Raw genomic sequence first — 16,508 nt, forward strand, 5'->3', positions numbered from 1 at the left:
CTGGCATGAGCTGAGCCCGTCTGCAGCTTGCGGAACCAAGTCCTAATAGCTGTTCTATGAGAACACGTACCATATACTCTTAAGTGCCTTATAATCCTCGCAGTTATTTGCCAACTCTGGTATCGCTTTATTAAAACATGTCGAGTAAGGTGTCATACGAATTGGAATACTAACCCCTCGCCAATTCTGGTGACGGGGTTAGCATTCCACCCTTCTAGAGGGACACGACATGTATGTAACTGTGAACCCCGGTTAAAGTTAACTCGAGCCTCAGCATCACAAAATGGATGCTGCCACCACAGACACAAGTCTGACCCCCTGCAGCTGGGAGTCCTTCCAGCGAGGGGAGCTTGGACAAAGGGTTTCCTGTCAGGGGCGGTGCTAGCACCATCCCAGACAGGGTTTTGTGTATCCTAGGTAGGCAGGGCTGAATAGGAAGGTGACTGCAAGTGGCACCCCGGTTCTCACTGCGCATCTGCCAGTTTGAACCAGTTCCAGGGGCACACCAGCCCCTGAGCTTGGGGAAAGTCCGGCATGGGAGAGGGGTGTAACCACCCCCCTTCCTGGTCCCACCCATGGGCAGGACCTAGTCCCTAGTTTCTTTAGAATAAAGATGGGAGTGGGGACCCTTCCAGATTAGATCATCTTTAAATCCTGAAACTACTTTCTACGAAAGGAACTCAAGACTTCTTAAGATTTCTCCCTTGTGACTAAGGAGTAGTCACCCTGCAGCAGCAGGCACCAACTAAGTATCTTGCGGCTTGCTAAGACGTCCTTCCTCCGGAACCAGACCGACCAGCACGACGAGACCCGGACTCCCTGCCCTCTCTGACCTCTACCTGCCTCTACAGCACAGCTGAGAACCGTGGGTGTGACGAGACCAGTGGACCCGGCGACCATCAGAGCCAGCACGACACTGACCCAGCACGACCGCCGAGGGACCCTCGAGTGGGTGCATTGGGGTAAGAGAAGCCCCAACCCCAAGCAGCACGAGCACCGAAGACCAGCCTCCCAGCATCCACCAGATCTGCGTGGGGCCCTTTTGCTTTTGTGTCGCTTGCCACGTTATCCGGTCACTTGCCCGTTGGCTAGTGACCCTCTTGACGACGTCCTACGTTTGTTTCACCGCTGGTCTAGCTCCTCTAGACTCGCCCTAGTCTCCTCCTAATGGGGGCGTTCCTCGGACCCTCCCGGTCCATCCAAGACGCCATTTTGTGTTGCCACGTGGGCTTGCCATAGCCAAGGCTTGTTGCCTCCTTCACCGGATCCAGCAACGCCAGCAGCAGACATCCGACGGGGGACAGCTCGCAGACCTCCAGCCTGGTCGACATCAGCGCCCCTGGTCCGTGCAGCAGCAGAATCCAGTGTCACCTCTTCGCCTTGCTGAGTGACCTCGTCCAGTGCCATCCTGGTGCCCACCTAATCACTGTTTAGTGATTCAGAACTTGGTCCCCTCTGCTTACAGGTTCTCATCTTCAGATGAACCAGTCCTTGGATCAGCCCGGAACATCTTCACTGGTCGCCTGCCAGCAACTTCCACTTCAAGCTCCTGGTTCGTCAACGAGGATTCCCGACGACACTTGAACCCTATGCAGCCGCAGCCCCTGGGCTAGGTAAACCGAGTACCACGGTGCTCCAGCGTAGACCAACTCTCTATGGGCCTGATGTAGGTAGGCCGTTACCGATCAGTAACGGCCAAAAATACCGATTTTGGGCCCTTACCGATCGGTATACTGCCATCGAGATGTAGGGCAAAGAAAAACGTCCAAATCGGTCCAAAAACCGAATCGGAATGAGTACTGAATCGAAAATAATCCGATACGTACATACCGAAAATCGGAAATGTAACTAATCGGTAACACACCGAATCGGATTAAAATACCGATTCGGTCCATGTACCGAATCGGTAGTGACACCGAATCGGAAAATATCCGAATCGGTCCATGTACCGAATCGGTAGTGACTCCGAATCGGAAAATATCCGAATCGGTCCATGTACCGAATGGGTAGTGACACCGAATCGGAAAATATCCGAATCGGTCCATGGACCGAATGGGTAGTGACACCGAATCGGAAAATATCCGAATCGGTCCATGTACCGATTCGGTAGTGACACCGAATCGGACATAAGCCGAATCGGATAACCTACCGAATCGGTAGAATCACCGATCGGGAAAGTCCCCAATTCGGACAGATGTGGAGATGTAGGGAAGCACAGAAACACCGATTTCGGCTCAAAAATCGGTATTATTCACTCGGTAATTACCATGGATTACAATCAGGTGGTAACCAACTCCAACACATAAAAACAGACCCAAAATGCATTGCAACTTGCAGGATGGCAGCTTTTTATGTCATTGCGAGGCGGCTACGGCTACAGCAGGAAGGACAGAGGGAATGGCAAAGAGAGGAACAGGTCTACAGACAGAGGATCACCCTGTTCATGCTCACAGAGACAGAGATCCTACAGAGGTACAGGCTGGACTCAGACACCATTCTGGAGCTCATCAGGGACCTCAAACCACTGTTGGACCACCCCACCCCAAGGGCACACGCCATCCCAGCACACGTCCAGGTGCTATGCAGCTTAAACCTGCTTGCGTCTGGCAGCTATCAATGTGGAGTTGCAGCGGTAGGAGGGGTGACCCAGAGCAGCCTGTCAAGGTTCTTCCACACATTCCTTGACGCCATGATACACAGGATGGACCAATACATCTCTTTCCCTGCAACCCACGCAGAACTGCTACAAACTAAAGCTGACTTCTACCAGATGGCACAATTTCCCCAAATCATTGGCTGCATAGATGGCACGCACATTCCGATTTGCCCCCCAGCTGACACAGAATACATATACCGCAATCGGAAGTCTACGCACACCATCAACGTGCAGGTGATCTGCAATGCGAAGTGCACCATCACAGACCTGGTACCAAAATTCCCAGGGAGTACCCACGGCTGATGGCTGGCGAATTTGGTGAAGGATACCTCCTAGGTGAGACACATCATCAGACCCCCATAACACAAAGTAGCTAGGTGTGATACATGTATGCATGTGAGTAATGTTACCCCTTTTCCTTCCAGGCGACAGTGCATATGCCCTCCGCTCTTTCATACTCACCCCCTACCTCAACCTCTCCACACCCAGCCAAAGGAGGTTTAACCGGGCCCACAAAAGCACAAGGAATGTAGTTGAACGGACCTTTGGCATCTGGAAAAGTAGATTCAGATGCCTGCACAAGAGTGGAGGTGCAAGACAGTATACCCCCATCACCTGCTGCAAGATCATAGCTGTCTGTGCAATGTTGCACAACCTTGCGGTGAAGAAGGGCACTGAGGTGGAGTTGTCTGACTACGAGGACCATGACGACGACGATGCTGTGCCACTAACACAGCCTGCTGGGGTGTCTACGCCAAGTGATGGCAGATACAGACGTGAGGAGATTACCGAAAATTATTTCTGAGTGAGTACAGATGCACAGACAGGTAAATGGTTGTGGGGAAAAGCAAATTTTAATAATGTTGCAACACCGTTACTGCACTGATGTGCAACAAAATAATATGTAAAAGTAAAGAAAACAAATGTCCAAGGTCCGGGTTGCCTCACCCGCCCTGGCAAGCCTACTTCTTGGAGCGCTTGGCAGCCCCACTGGGGTGTGCCTCACCCCCTTCCGCATGTCCTGCGGCTTCTGCGGAGCGCCTGGTGCTCCTGCGCGGCTCTGACGCAGCGCTGGCCGGGCTGCTGCGGCTGCTGCTGTCCCCAGCATCCCCCAGGTCCAGGGCTGGATTGGCGGCAGTGTTGGAGATTATCATTGCCTCCATGGCTGTAGTGATGCGGGCCATTCCCCTGGTGACCTCGGCGGTGTTTTGTGTCAGACTTGCCCCCATATTGGCGCCACGCTGACACAGTTGCGCGGTCGCAGCAGCAAGGCGGCTAATGGAGCAGTTTTGCACGCGGGCATCCCGCCTGCGCGAGTGCTCGTGCTCCTCAAGTCTTCCGCATAACTGTGTTATGGCTGTGGTCAGCCTGCCAAGACCTGCAGCAACCTCCTTGATTGTGTCTACAAATGTCTTGAACCCTTTCACCATCTCGCCCATCTGCAGGTTGTGCTGGCGGAGCTGGCGCTGGCAGGCCATGATGGACTTTGCCTTCTGGCGTTGGATTTTTACCATGCTGCCTTCAAGGCCCTGGAAGACACTGCCCTCCGGTGCCGGCGCTGCAGTGCTTGAAATGGCACGCCTCCGGGTACTGCTGCTGCCGCCCTGCTGTGTGGGCTGGGGTGCCACTGGTGTGGGTGTGGTGGTGGCCGGGGCCTGACCCGCTGCTCCCTGGATAGGGTTGACTGGAGCCACAGCCATACTCGTGGCAGGAGGTGGTGTAGGTGCAGGGTGGGCCCTTGTCGGAGAGTTCTCAGGGGAGAACAGCAAGGGGGGTGTGCCTGACATTTGTGGGGAGTGTAGGAATGCATAGTCGATTACCAGGTCTCCCTCATTACCCTGGCCAATGCTGTTGTCCTCCTCCTCCTCCTCGGCAGCCTGACTCGTGCTAGGCCCTGCCACCGCACTGGTAGTTGGTGCTGGTGCTGGTGCCTCTGTAGCTTGTGGTCCTCCGCCTGATGGTGCCCCTAGGTATAAAGAAGCATTTGTAAATTGAGTGCCGATGTATTACAGTCACTACAATTAAAGCATTGCATATGTCCTTGCATCTCCTTTGAATGTGTTCCACTCTTTTCTATCTTGTGGTTCTGCACTGCCATATTTTGCTAACTTCTGCTGACTACATATACCATGATGCTTTTCTCTTGTATGTTGGTTACAGTACTGGGCTGGGGTTTGCCTGTGCATTGTGTCTAAAGGGGAGGTGTCTGGTAGGGTGTGTCATGATGCGCATGCTTCTTAGCTGTAGCTCTGGCTGAGCTATCCAGGGTCCCGATTCCTATCACACACTCCCTCTCGATGGTTCTGGACACCAGTTCCTCCAGCTCAGTGAGGGGTGGCGCCGGGTTCCTGCCTCCACCTGTCAGTCCAGCTTGCCTCTGGATCTCAGCCATCTTTCGTTTGGTCAGGCTGGCAATGTCATAGAAGCGTTTTTTAAGGTCATCAAGGGACCTGGGGGTGACACCTACTGCGTTGACCTTTTCTGCTTTCTCACTCCAGAGCCTCCTCTTCGTGCTGTCCGGCACAGTGAGGGACAGCCTCCCGAAGAGCTGCCTGTGCACCCTCACCACCTCCTCCACCAACACCTGCAGCTCCATGCTACTAAACTTTGGCTTTCTCTTCTGGCCAGCCTTCTGGCTCTCACTGGTGTTTGCCATCTTGCTCTCCACAGTTCTCTGCCTCCTGATCCCACTGCTGCTCAATGTGAGTGTTCAGCTCAGGCTGGCTCTCCAGAATGTTCTTAATGAGCTGCACCTGCCTGGGTTGCCACTCCCTGCTTGGGTGGGGGAGGGTGGATCCACCTCATTGGCTGTATCGGATTTTACCGATTCGGATTGTTCAATGCATTCCTATGGGCTTTTTGGCCATGGGGGTGTATTCCGACCTCCCAATCGGTAATTGCCGAATCGGATTTTGCCGATTCGGTAATTTCCGATTCGGTGGTAGCCGATTCGGTCCTTTCCGAATCGGTCCGTGCCGATTCGGTACGTATCGAATCACAATACCGATGCCGACCGATTCAGTATTTTTTCGGTGTTTTTTTCCTACATCTCGTTTTCCGATTTCTTAATACCGATTCGGCCCGCCTCGGTATTTTGAAATCGGAAAAACCCATTTACCTACATCGGGCCCTTAGTGTCTAGATCCACTTTCGTTTTTGACCTACCTAGTCGGGTTCGCCCGAGAACACCAACTTTTGCATTTACTTGTATCCATAGACTTTGTCCCGCATTACGCGTGAGAGTTCCCACTCTGCACACGGCGTTCCTAGACCTCCTGCTTCTAATCCAAGGGTTCAGCATTGTAGGCCTAGCGATTCCAAAGTCTTTAAGAGTAGTACTTACCGGCTAGTAATTTTGCATTCCACTTTTGTAGTATATGGTTTTCCGTGCCCCTCGGGCATTTGCGTAAATTGTGCGACTTTCAGTATTTCTTTAAGAGCTTTGTATTGTGCTTAGCGCCCTGTCCTCATAAAGAGTCCAGGGCTGTTGTGTTATAAATAAATATCCTTTTATTTTCATAACAACTTGTGTGGTGTCCTTTTACTTGGTGTTCAAGGGGTATATGTGATGGTATAACAGCTGGCTTAACACGCCCTCTAGAGTTTAGCCTAAAGACTGCTCTTGTCCATGCTACTAGGATAGCTGGTCTATAAGGTTGACTTACAACCAATCATCAATAAGGGTCGTTTGTACTGATACATAGTGATCACTAGAATAGTGAGCACTGCATATCAGGCCAACTTCTCGAACAGCACTCGAATCGACGGCCTCCGATTCGTCGACGCAGAGCAAAACAAAAAGTGTCATCGACCCGTCGGGGTCACAAGGGGGCGTTGAGCCAAAGAGCGGGGCGCCGAAGCCTGTCTCCACAGTCGAGCACGTTACTTTGGCGACGTCGACGTCCAAACATGGCGACACTAGTAAAGACTGTCGATCCCAAGCTTACAGCCTCGAAGCCAATGTTGAGCAAGGCATTCGAGTCAAAAAGCAAACCGGACCCGAAGGAGCATGTCGCGTCGAAGCACAAAAGTGGGACTGTTGCGCACCAAGAGCTCGAGTCGACGCGAGCCCGCAAAGCAGCTAGTGAGTCGACAAAGTCGGTCGGATCGAAGACGGCGCAAATGTCGAAAAAGGTCGAATCGACCCCAATGTCTGCTCCAACAATTACATTTGTACTACCCCAGACCGCTCAACCCAAAGCGTTCGAACCACAGAAAAGCACCGACACGCCCAAAACAGTATCGGTAGCTTCAAGACAACAGTCCACTCAAGAGGATGTACTGTTCCAACCACCCTCATATGACAATCAGTCAAAGCTGTTCATCGACTCAGATTCTGGCAGACTCACCATTCACAAGAGGAAAATTGCTCAAGAACGTACTCTAGAGTCGTACAAGATCCCTCTTAAAAGGAAGAGGGATTCTGCCACCTCGCCTGTTCTTTTTGAACCTGTGGAATCCTTTGCCCAAGACTATGCCTACTCTCCCACACGCATCCATGAGGATGTGGAGGACAAATACAATCAGGATGAATTCACTTATACCGCTGACACTGATCAGGAGGAACCTCAAACCTGGGTTGACCCTGATGAGCCTCAAACTACTCCTGACACGCAGTCTTACAATGTTAACACTTCGCCTACTGAAGATACGGCGGCGTTCAACATACTAATTGAAAGGGCAGCCACTAACCACGACGTGGACATGCACGCCGACCCAGTGGAGGAAGATTTTCTTTTTGATACTTTCTCAACTTCTGAAAGATCAGTAAAAACATTACCTATGCTAAAGGGTGTCCTTAAACACGCCACTGACATCTTTAAGGAAACCACCAGGGCAAGGGTGGTAAACCCAAGGATTGAGAGAAAATACCGGCCTGCACCTGTGGACCCTATTTAAATCAAGGGACAACTCCCATTGGACTCCATAGGGGTGGCCAATGCTCGCAAGAGAGCAAACTCTCAGACAAGTGGTGATGCTCCTCCTCCGGACAAAAAATCCAAAATCTTTGATGCTTCAGGAAAACGTGTGGCTGCTCAAGCAGCAAATATTTGGCTAATCGCAAACACACAGGCCCTATTAGCCAGATATGATAGGGCCCATTACGATACATTAGAGCAAATACTACAACACTTGCCTGATGCTTACAAGGAGGGGGCAGAAATGATGATACAGGTGGGAAAGCTGATCTCAAATGCATCCATCAAGTGTGCACTCGATGCTGCAGACGCAGCAGCTAGGGCCATCAACACTAGTGTGATGCTAAGACGGCATGCCTGGCTCCGTATCTCTGGTTTTAACCCCTTCCACGCTCATGACGAGCTGGGCTCGTCATGGTGTAGCCTCCTCGCACGCTCATGACGAGCCCAGCTCGTCATGTAACATGGGTTTTTAAAAATCTCAGCATACGGCCGTAATTACTATCGCGCCCATGAGGTTAAACCAGAAATACAAACTACTCTACTCAATCAGCCGGTTAACCCTGACTTTCTGTTTTGTCCTGATGTAGACACAACACTCGAAAAAATTAAGAAAGACACTGAGACAGCAAAATCCATTGGGGGCTCTGCAGTCACGGCAGTTCAGGGGCGGTTCCTTTCGTCGCTCCAGTAACAGGGGAGCCCCTAGAGGTCAAGCGTCACAGCAGGCACAATACAACAAGGGGAAGCACGCAGTCCACCTATATCAAAAACAACAGAGGTGGATATTGGGGGAACAGCACCACGGGCAGAGGACGTGGACATAATTATGCCAGATCCTCCGCCACCAATAAACAGTGACGCCTTGTCACTGCCCCCAGACCACATAACACCGGTCGGGGGAAGACTTTAGCAGTTCCTGCCAGTCTGGGAAGACATTACCACAGACAGGTGGGTGAGACAAATTATACAATACGGTTATTGTCTAGAACTAACCTCACTCCACCCAACATACCCCCAAGGCACCGTCCTATGTCCGCAGAGCACATGCGCTTATTGCAGCAAGAAGTACTCTGCATGCTGCAAAAAGGAGCCATAGAACTCGTGCCTTTAGAACAGCAGGGTACAGGGGTGTACTCACTGTACTTCTTAATCCTAAAGAAGGACGGGTCTCTCAGGCCCATTCTAGACCTCAGACCCCTGAACCAGTACATCTTGTCAGAACATTTCCACATGCTAACTTTACAGCAGGTCTTGCCGCTGCTCAGTCAGGGGGACTTCCTAGAAACACTGGACCTAAAAGACACATATTTCCACATCCTCATTCACCCAGGACACAGGAAATATCTCAGGTTCACCATAAACAACCAGCATTGCCAGTTCAAGGTCCTGCCTTTCGGGGTCACTACTGCACCCCGGGTGTTCACAAAGTGCTTAGCTACAGTGGCGGCGCACCTTCAGAGACAACACATCCATGTCTATCCTTATCTGGACGACTGGCTTGTCCAAGCAAAGTCAGCCCAACAGTGTGCCGACCACATGTCCCGCACAATTCACCTCCTCCACAGTCTAGGGTTTTCACGGAATTATCCAAAGTCACACCTTCAACCCGCACATGTGCAACAGTACCTAGGTGCGACAATAAACACTCCGACGGCAACAGCACAGCCAAACTCTGCCGGAGTCAACAGCATGCAATTGCTGATTCAACAATTCAGGCCCCAACGCTCACTCCCAGCGCAGGTGTTTATGCAGCTAATAGGTATGATGGCCTCCTGCATCTTCATAGTCCCACACGCGAGGCTACACATGCATCCCCTTCAAGAGTGCTTAGCACAACAGTGGAACCAGGCTCATGGACATCTAAAAGACCTAGTGTTGGTGACCGGTCGTGCATACAACTCTCTGCATTGGTGGAACACACAAAACCTTTGCAGGGGACGACCGTTCCAAGAGCCTCTCCCACAAATCGTGCTGACAACGGACGCATCTCTCCAGGGCTGGGGAGCGCACGTACTCCGTTATACTGTGCAGGGACTATGGACAACACAACAGCAAAAGATGCATATCAACCTATTGGAGCTGATGGCCATTTTCTTGGCAATGGAAGCATTCAAATTGCATTTGTGCAACAAAGTCGTGCTAATCCGGACGGACAACATGACTGCCATGTATTACATCCAGAAGCAGGGAGGCACACACTCTCCACAATTGTCTCATCTAGCCCAGAGCATGTGGAAGTGGGCCATTCAAAAGAACATGTTCCTCATGGCGGAACATCTCCCAGGCAAGGACAACCAGATAGCGGACCTGCTCAGCATGCACAGCCATCAAATGCACGAGTGGGAGATACACCCCTCAGTGCTCCAACCATATTTTCAGCAGTGGGGTCATCCAGAGATAGACCTCTTCGCAACAAAGGAAAACGCAAAATGCCAAACCTTCGCCGCCAGGTTCCCACACCCGCAGTCACAGGGCAATGCGATATGGATGAACTGGTCAGGCAGATTTGCGTACGCTTTTCCTCCAGCACCGCTCATCCCGCTAGTGGCACGCAAACTGCTACAACACTCCATGACGCTCATCCTGGTTGCTCCAACGTGGGCAAGGCAGGCGTGGTACACCACGTTCCTAGACCTCTCAGTGGTGCCTCAACAACGACTGCTCCTCACTCCCAGTCTCCTCACTCAGAGCCATGGAGACATTCAGCACCCAGATCCTCAGCAATTGAACCTTGCAATATGGCTCCTGAGGTCATAGAGTTTGGCTACCTCAATTTGCCCCCTGATTGTATGAACATCATCAAAGAGGCAAGGAGACCTACAACCAGGGAATGCTATGCGGCCAAATGGAAGCGATTGGTCATTTACTGTTCCAATACTGACATAAACCCACTGGATGCTTCCACGCAAAAAAATATCTGTTATTTGCTGCATCTATACAGATGCAATCTGGCATACAGTTCCATCAGGATACATTTGGCTGCCATGGCAGCTTATCTTCAAAACAGACAGCATCTTTCTCTTTTCAGGGTGCCGGCCATTAAAGCTTTTATGGAGGGACTCAAAAGAGTAATCCCTCCCAGACACCCTCCTTCACCTGTCTGGAATCTTAACGTGGTCCTCACCAGATTAATGGGACCACCCTTTGAACCTCTTCACTCTTGTGAAATACAGTTTCTGACATGGAAAGTAGCCTTTCTAGTAGCAATCACATCGCTACGTAGAGTTAGTGAGCTACAAGCACTCACTATTCAGGAACCCTTCATGCTGAATCATGCTAATAGGGTAGTGCTACGTACCAACCCTAAATTCATGCCTAAAGTCGTGTCGCAGTTCCACATTACCCAAACCATAGAGCTGCCCGTTTTCTTCCAAAATCCAGATTCCGTGGCAGAACGGGCACTGCACACTTTAGATGTCAAAAGGGCTCTCCTGTATTACGTTGACAGGACAAAAGACTTTAGAAAGACTAAGCAACTGTTTGTTGCCTTCTCTCCACAACACAAAGGCAACCCCATTTCCAAATCAGGTATAGCCAGATGGATTGTTAAGTGCATACAGATATGTTATCAAAAGGCTAAACGCACTTTAACAGTTCCCCCACGAGAGCATTCCACACGCAAGTTAGGGGCATCCATGGCTTTCCTGGGTAACATTCCTCTAGAGGATATATGTAGAGCAGCTACATGGACCACCATTCATACATTTACCAAACACTACTGCATAGATGTACACTCCAAACAGCAAGCTGCTGTAGGACAGGCTGTTCTCAAAACTCTTTTTCAGACTGCTGCGGCTGGCACGGGCAACCGCCCATAAGGAGGTAACTGCTATTTATTCTATGCACAGATATGAATTAAGCAGCCCACATGCCTCGGACGGAATATGCTACTTACCAGTATGCATCTGTTCTTGGCATGTATGGCTGCTGACATTCATATCGCTCGCCCTCCTCCCCGGTGCCTGTCCCAGCCGCAGCACTAAGAAGCATTCTCAGGCATGGTCATCACTTACTGTATTAGACTCCATCTCTGCCACAATGGCGAAAAAACAATCTGAAGAAGGAGAGGATGCCCATGCCCACTCTAGTCCAGGGGAGGAGCCACCTATCTCGTGATACTTCGAAGACTCTTCCAGGACAACAATGTGCAATCATCCGGACCCAACACTAGGCGGTGATCTATGCACAGATATGAATGTCTCAGAAAAGGGGGTGGTGATGGACAGAGTATCTGAATTAAGCAGAACACTCCTACCCAGTCCAACGATCAGGGCTTGATCCATCACCGTTTTTTTAGCTCACTGCACCATCCCAGCTCAGAACCTGGCTATATGCAAATTAGTCTGTCTCTGGCCCAGTGCATCATGGGAACAGGGCAAACCAAACTACTAAGCCAATTCTTATACTGGGAAGGAAACAAGCTTCTGGGGACCGGTTTCTGGCATTTCAGCCGTCTTCAGCCCGGCTTGCTTGAATCCTGATGGTGTCAGCAGCCCTACATGCCAAGAACAGATGCATACTGGTAAGTAGCATATTCCTTACTTACCTGTAAACAGGAGGTTCTCCAGTATTGGTGTCTTTCATAGATTCACATGCGACTCACCCTTTCCTGCCCTCAGAGGCTCTCTTCTCCTCATGCACTATAGGTCTCTTTGGTGCTACGAAAATCTGAGGACTTGGGCTTCTGAGGAGAAGGTTCTAGAGGGTGCTTGCGCCTGATTGGCTGTAGTTTGGACTAACATAATGACACTAATGTGTTACAAGTGGTTTTTCTCTTTACCATGCATTCCTATGTAGGAATTGTTCTGGAGGTTTTTCATTTGTATTTACCTCTTCTTTTATTATGTATTATGTTTTTTCACATATATATACATATATATATTTAGCATATTGCTATTTTATGTACTGTGGGACTCCCACTTCGACGACGGGGAATATTCAAGCATGTGAATCTATGAAAGACACCAATACTGGAGAACCACCTGTTTACAGGTAAGTAACAATTGTTCTTTCTCTTAAAGATACAGTATGCACCGAGTGCTGCATATGCACGTTTGACCTGACAGACACCTTTCCCTTAATTGTTTTCTCTGCAACTACAACAGGTGTTTCTGATAGTATTTCTATTCTATGACACATTTCTATATTTAATGCTGCTATGTGGTTTAGAATTCTAACTATAGTACTGTAGTTCTATGCCGAAACCCACCCCCCTAAAAAGCACTTAATGCTTGCCTGTTACAGACTTACAAGAGTATGACTAGATTGAACAATTAAAATTGGCTACCTCCAACAGGACAAAAAATAAACACGCACACGTGTGGCAGGGTTCCCACACGCGAGTGGGACTACTGTACGTTCATGATTTCTCTGAGAAAATAAAAACTATGATGTAAAACTAGGATCACAAGTAAGTTACATTTCCTTATTGGGTTTCTATTTAGAAGTAGGGATATTCAGACTTTTCGGACATATTGATGCTGAGGACTGAAATTGCTAGTAAGTAAAAACATTTAATTCATTATTTAAATGTAGCTAGACCAATTACAACTACATAGTGCATGTGCAAAAGTACCTTAAAAGCAGGTGCTACCATTGAACATATTTGATTAATTGTTTTACTTTCAGTCGCAGATTAATTTTCACGGAAAAAAACTTAAACTGGGTCCAGCAATCAGGAAGCAGCAAAACTTATGTAAGTACATGTTCCTTTTCACTTTTCTGAAAACATTCTTAATTTTCTTTGACTTTTACATGTTTGAAAACAGTTAAACTGGTGTATTTGTTCTTTATTCATAACATAGGTGCCTATCATGTACAACCAAGACCCATGGTCCTTAATCCTCCTGCACCTCAGTTTCATAGTATGTGGAGCAATCAGAATGCTGAAACGTACATGCAGCATCCTCACATGATTAGTCCAGTGCCCCAGTATGTACAGGTAAGATATTGTTTCCTCGCTTTCATGTAGAACAGTTCGAGCCAGTTTTACCAATAGATGCTCTTCTGCGGTTAACTAATTTTATTGAAATTGTTTAAAAGAAATTTGAGTACCAGAATTCCATGTATGAATCGCTTAATAATCCTCATATCGTCAATGCTTGATGCATATACTTGCAGTATCATTAAAAACAAGCATTGACATAGCCAATAGGTCTCGCTTTTGGGACCTTAAGTATTTAGTTATGCAGCACAATATCATTGGTGCAACATCAGCTGTTGCATGGATAAACACTTATAAGACCCAAAAACGAGACCTATTAGCTATGCCAATGCTTGTTTTTCGTCTGTCAGAGGGTCGGAGGTAGCGTGGGTGGATACAGGGAGAAGGCCCTGAAGGCAGAGAATCAGAGGCAGGTGCTGATGTTACTAGTGTTTGATCTATCTGCCAACACTGTTGACAGTTTCATAAAAGAGTCTCAGAGTGTCGCTGAGGTGTCCGGGATTGCCCGTGAAGGTTTTTTAAAGAATGTCAGAGTTAGCTGGATATCTTTAAGAAATATTGAAGTTTAAGTACCCTACATTGGATAATTCTGCGAAAACTGCACATGGCACAAGTATCATTTCAAGTGACGTAGTAAAAAAGATCATGCAAGAATATTTCAAATGACGTAACAACTTGAAGAACAAGAATGTAGAATACAAATGACAGATCACAACGAAGACCCCCTTCCCACCTTAATACGCCATACACCCACAAAGACATACACACTCACCAAATAATACACCCACACCACAGTTCAAGCAAGCTATGAAGCACTACCTTTGAGATACTTTTGATTTAATATAGTCCATTAAGAAGCCTATGCTAACATTGATCACTTAATCAATGCATATGCTCTTTTAAGAAACGTTGGTGCACGATTTAAAAAGGTCTGTCCCTAAAATGGATTTCGAGCACCCTGGGGAATGTGTAAGGTAGCCTTAACTATAGGAACACCATGGCCCCACTGTAAGATTTATTTGTTGGTAGTAGTGCTATTAAGGGTCTTTGGGGACATAACACACATGAGGCCAAGTGGTCCCCAGAATGCTGTATCATTTTACCAACTATGTATTTCTATGTTACATGTTTTTAAATCAGGAAAAGGTGTACTAAAATGACTACTAATAAAATACGACATATACTGCTGTATACCATAGTAATTACTAGGTTTACCAATACCATGATTAAAATCGGCAGTTTGTGTGTATAATGCAATTTCAATAATTGTGGAAAACGGATAATTCATAGGAGGACATACTTACAGTGAGAAACGGGCTTTCAAGCTACAGCTCTCTATGCAGCAAGGATAGCTAACCATGAAACATGTATGCAGGGCCGGCTGTAGGGCGGTGCGACTGGTGCCACCGCACCGGCTGCTGACTTGAGGTGGGGGGGCGCCATGATTCCAAGTATATTATCATTTTAAAAGCACCTGTTTTGGCGTTCCTTGCCTCCAGCATTTGAAAATGCCCAGAAGAGGTTGCGTAACGCGGCAACTCCGTTGACTTTGCCACCGGATCAGGAGGGTCGCCGCCTGGATACCATTGGGAAGAAATTCACCACTATGGCTGCAACGACGGTCAGGGTGGCAAACTCCTTGGCCATCCTTGGATGATATGACCGTCAGATGTGGTCAGTGATCGCGGCTTTGGTTGACCATCTTCCAGAATCCTCTAGGGCTGAAGCCCATAAGATTGTGCAGGAGGGAGAGAAGATCTCCTCTAAAATTATTGACTGTGCTGTTGACATTTCCTCGACGGGTTTCAGGCAGCTCGCAGGTGCTGCTGTTTTAAGGAGGCAGGGCTGGCTCAAGGCTACGACTTTTCGCCCGCATTACAGGCGAGGGTGCCCGACTTGCCTTTTGATGGAGAATCCCTCTTCGGCAAGCATGTGGACGACGCTTTAGAGTCCATCAAGAAGGACACGGACACTGCTCGCGCTTTGGGATCCCTCCAGTACCCTTTTGCGGAGCACGTGGCAGAGGTACTTCCTCCAATTTTCGAGGCTCCTCCCAGTACCGTTCCTATGGTGAAAACAAACAGCAATACTCCTATCAAACTCAGAATAGGCAATCCGATTCCAGGCCTTATCGAAGGAAGAGCACCTACAGAGGAGGTGCTACCTCTAAAAAACAGTGACTTTCCCAGGGTCGACTGTTCTCCTGCTCTGAAGATTGGAGGTCGAATCTCCCAGCACTTCTGCAATTGGTCACAGATAACTTCAGATCGTTGGGTCTTGGATGTCATCTTTAAGGGCCACTCTCTCGAATTTCTCAAATTTCTGCCTACCCTCTGGCCCTCCCCCAGCACATTTGAAGGAACTGTTTGCGCAGGTCAAAATTATCATACAGAAAGGGGCTGTCAAAGTGGTTCCTCGATTACAACAGGGCAAGGGCTTTTATTCCCGCTTTTTCCTTATCAGGAAAAAATCAGGAGAGTGGCGCCCTATCTTGGACCTCCGAGCCCTCAACAAGTTCATCAAATCCCAAACATTTCGGATGATGACCTTACTGGAAATTTTACAGTTCCTAAATCCCGGAGAGTTCCTCTCCACCATCGACCTCCAAGGTGCATATTTTCATGTGCCAATCCATCACAGGCACAGAAAGTATCTTCGCTTCACAGTAGGATCGAAACACTTCCAATTCAAGGTCTTACCTTTCGACCTTCGTTCCGCGCCGAGAGTCTTCATGAAAATCATGGCTCCGGTTGCGGCTTTTCTTCGCCTACAGGGCATTCAGTTCTACCCTTACTTGGACGACTGCCTGATAAAAGCTCAAACTTTTCATTCAGCCAGACAACACACTCAGACTTGCCTATCTGTCTTTCACGCCTTGGGTCTTTCCATCAACAACGAGAAATCTCATGTCCGTCCAGCACAACAAAGGATCTTTCTGGGGGCATTGAAAGACTCGCGTCTTGCGAAGGTGTTTGTCTCGCAGGAG

The 16,508-nt window shown here is 48.7% G+C and overlaps 1 protein-coding gene across 1 annotated transcript in view; it reads left to right on the plus strand.

Moving 5' to 3' along the window:
- The window catches only part of DAZL (deleted in azoospermia like), a 787,422-nt gene that overhangs the window by 309,902 nt on the left and 461,012 nt on the right, over window positions 1-16,508 (plus strand). The window contains exons 5-6 of the mRNA XM_086940080.1: window positions 13,207-13,273; window positions 13,383-13,519. Coding sequence (XP_086796206.1) covers window positions 13,207-13,273; window positions 13,383-13,519 — 204 coding nt within the window. The remainder of the gene's footprint in view (window positions 1-13,206; window positions 13,274-13,382; window positions 13,520-16,508) is intronic.

This window comes from Lissotriton vulgaris, chromosome 10, assembly GCF_964263255.1.
Source record: "Lissotriton vulgaris chromosome 10, aLisVul1.2, whole genome shotgun sequence".
NCBI classification, from domain to species: Eukaryota; Metazoa; Chordata; class Amphibia; order Caudata; family Salamandridae; genus Lissotriton; species Lissotriton vulgaris.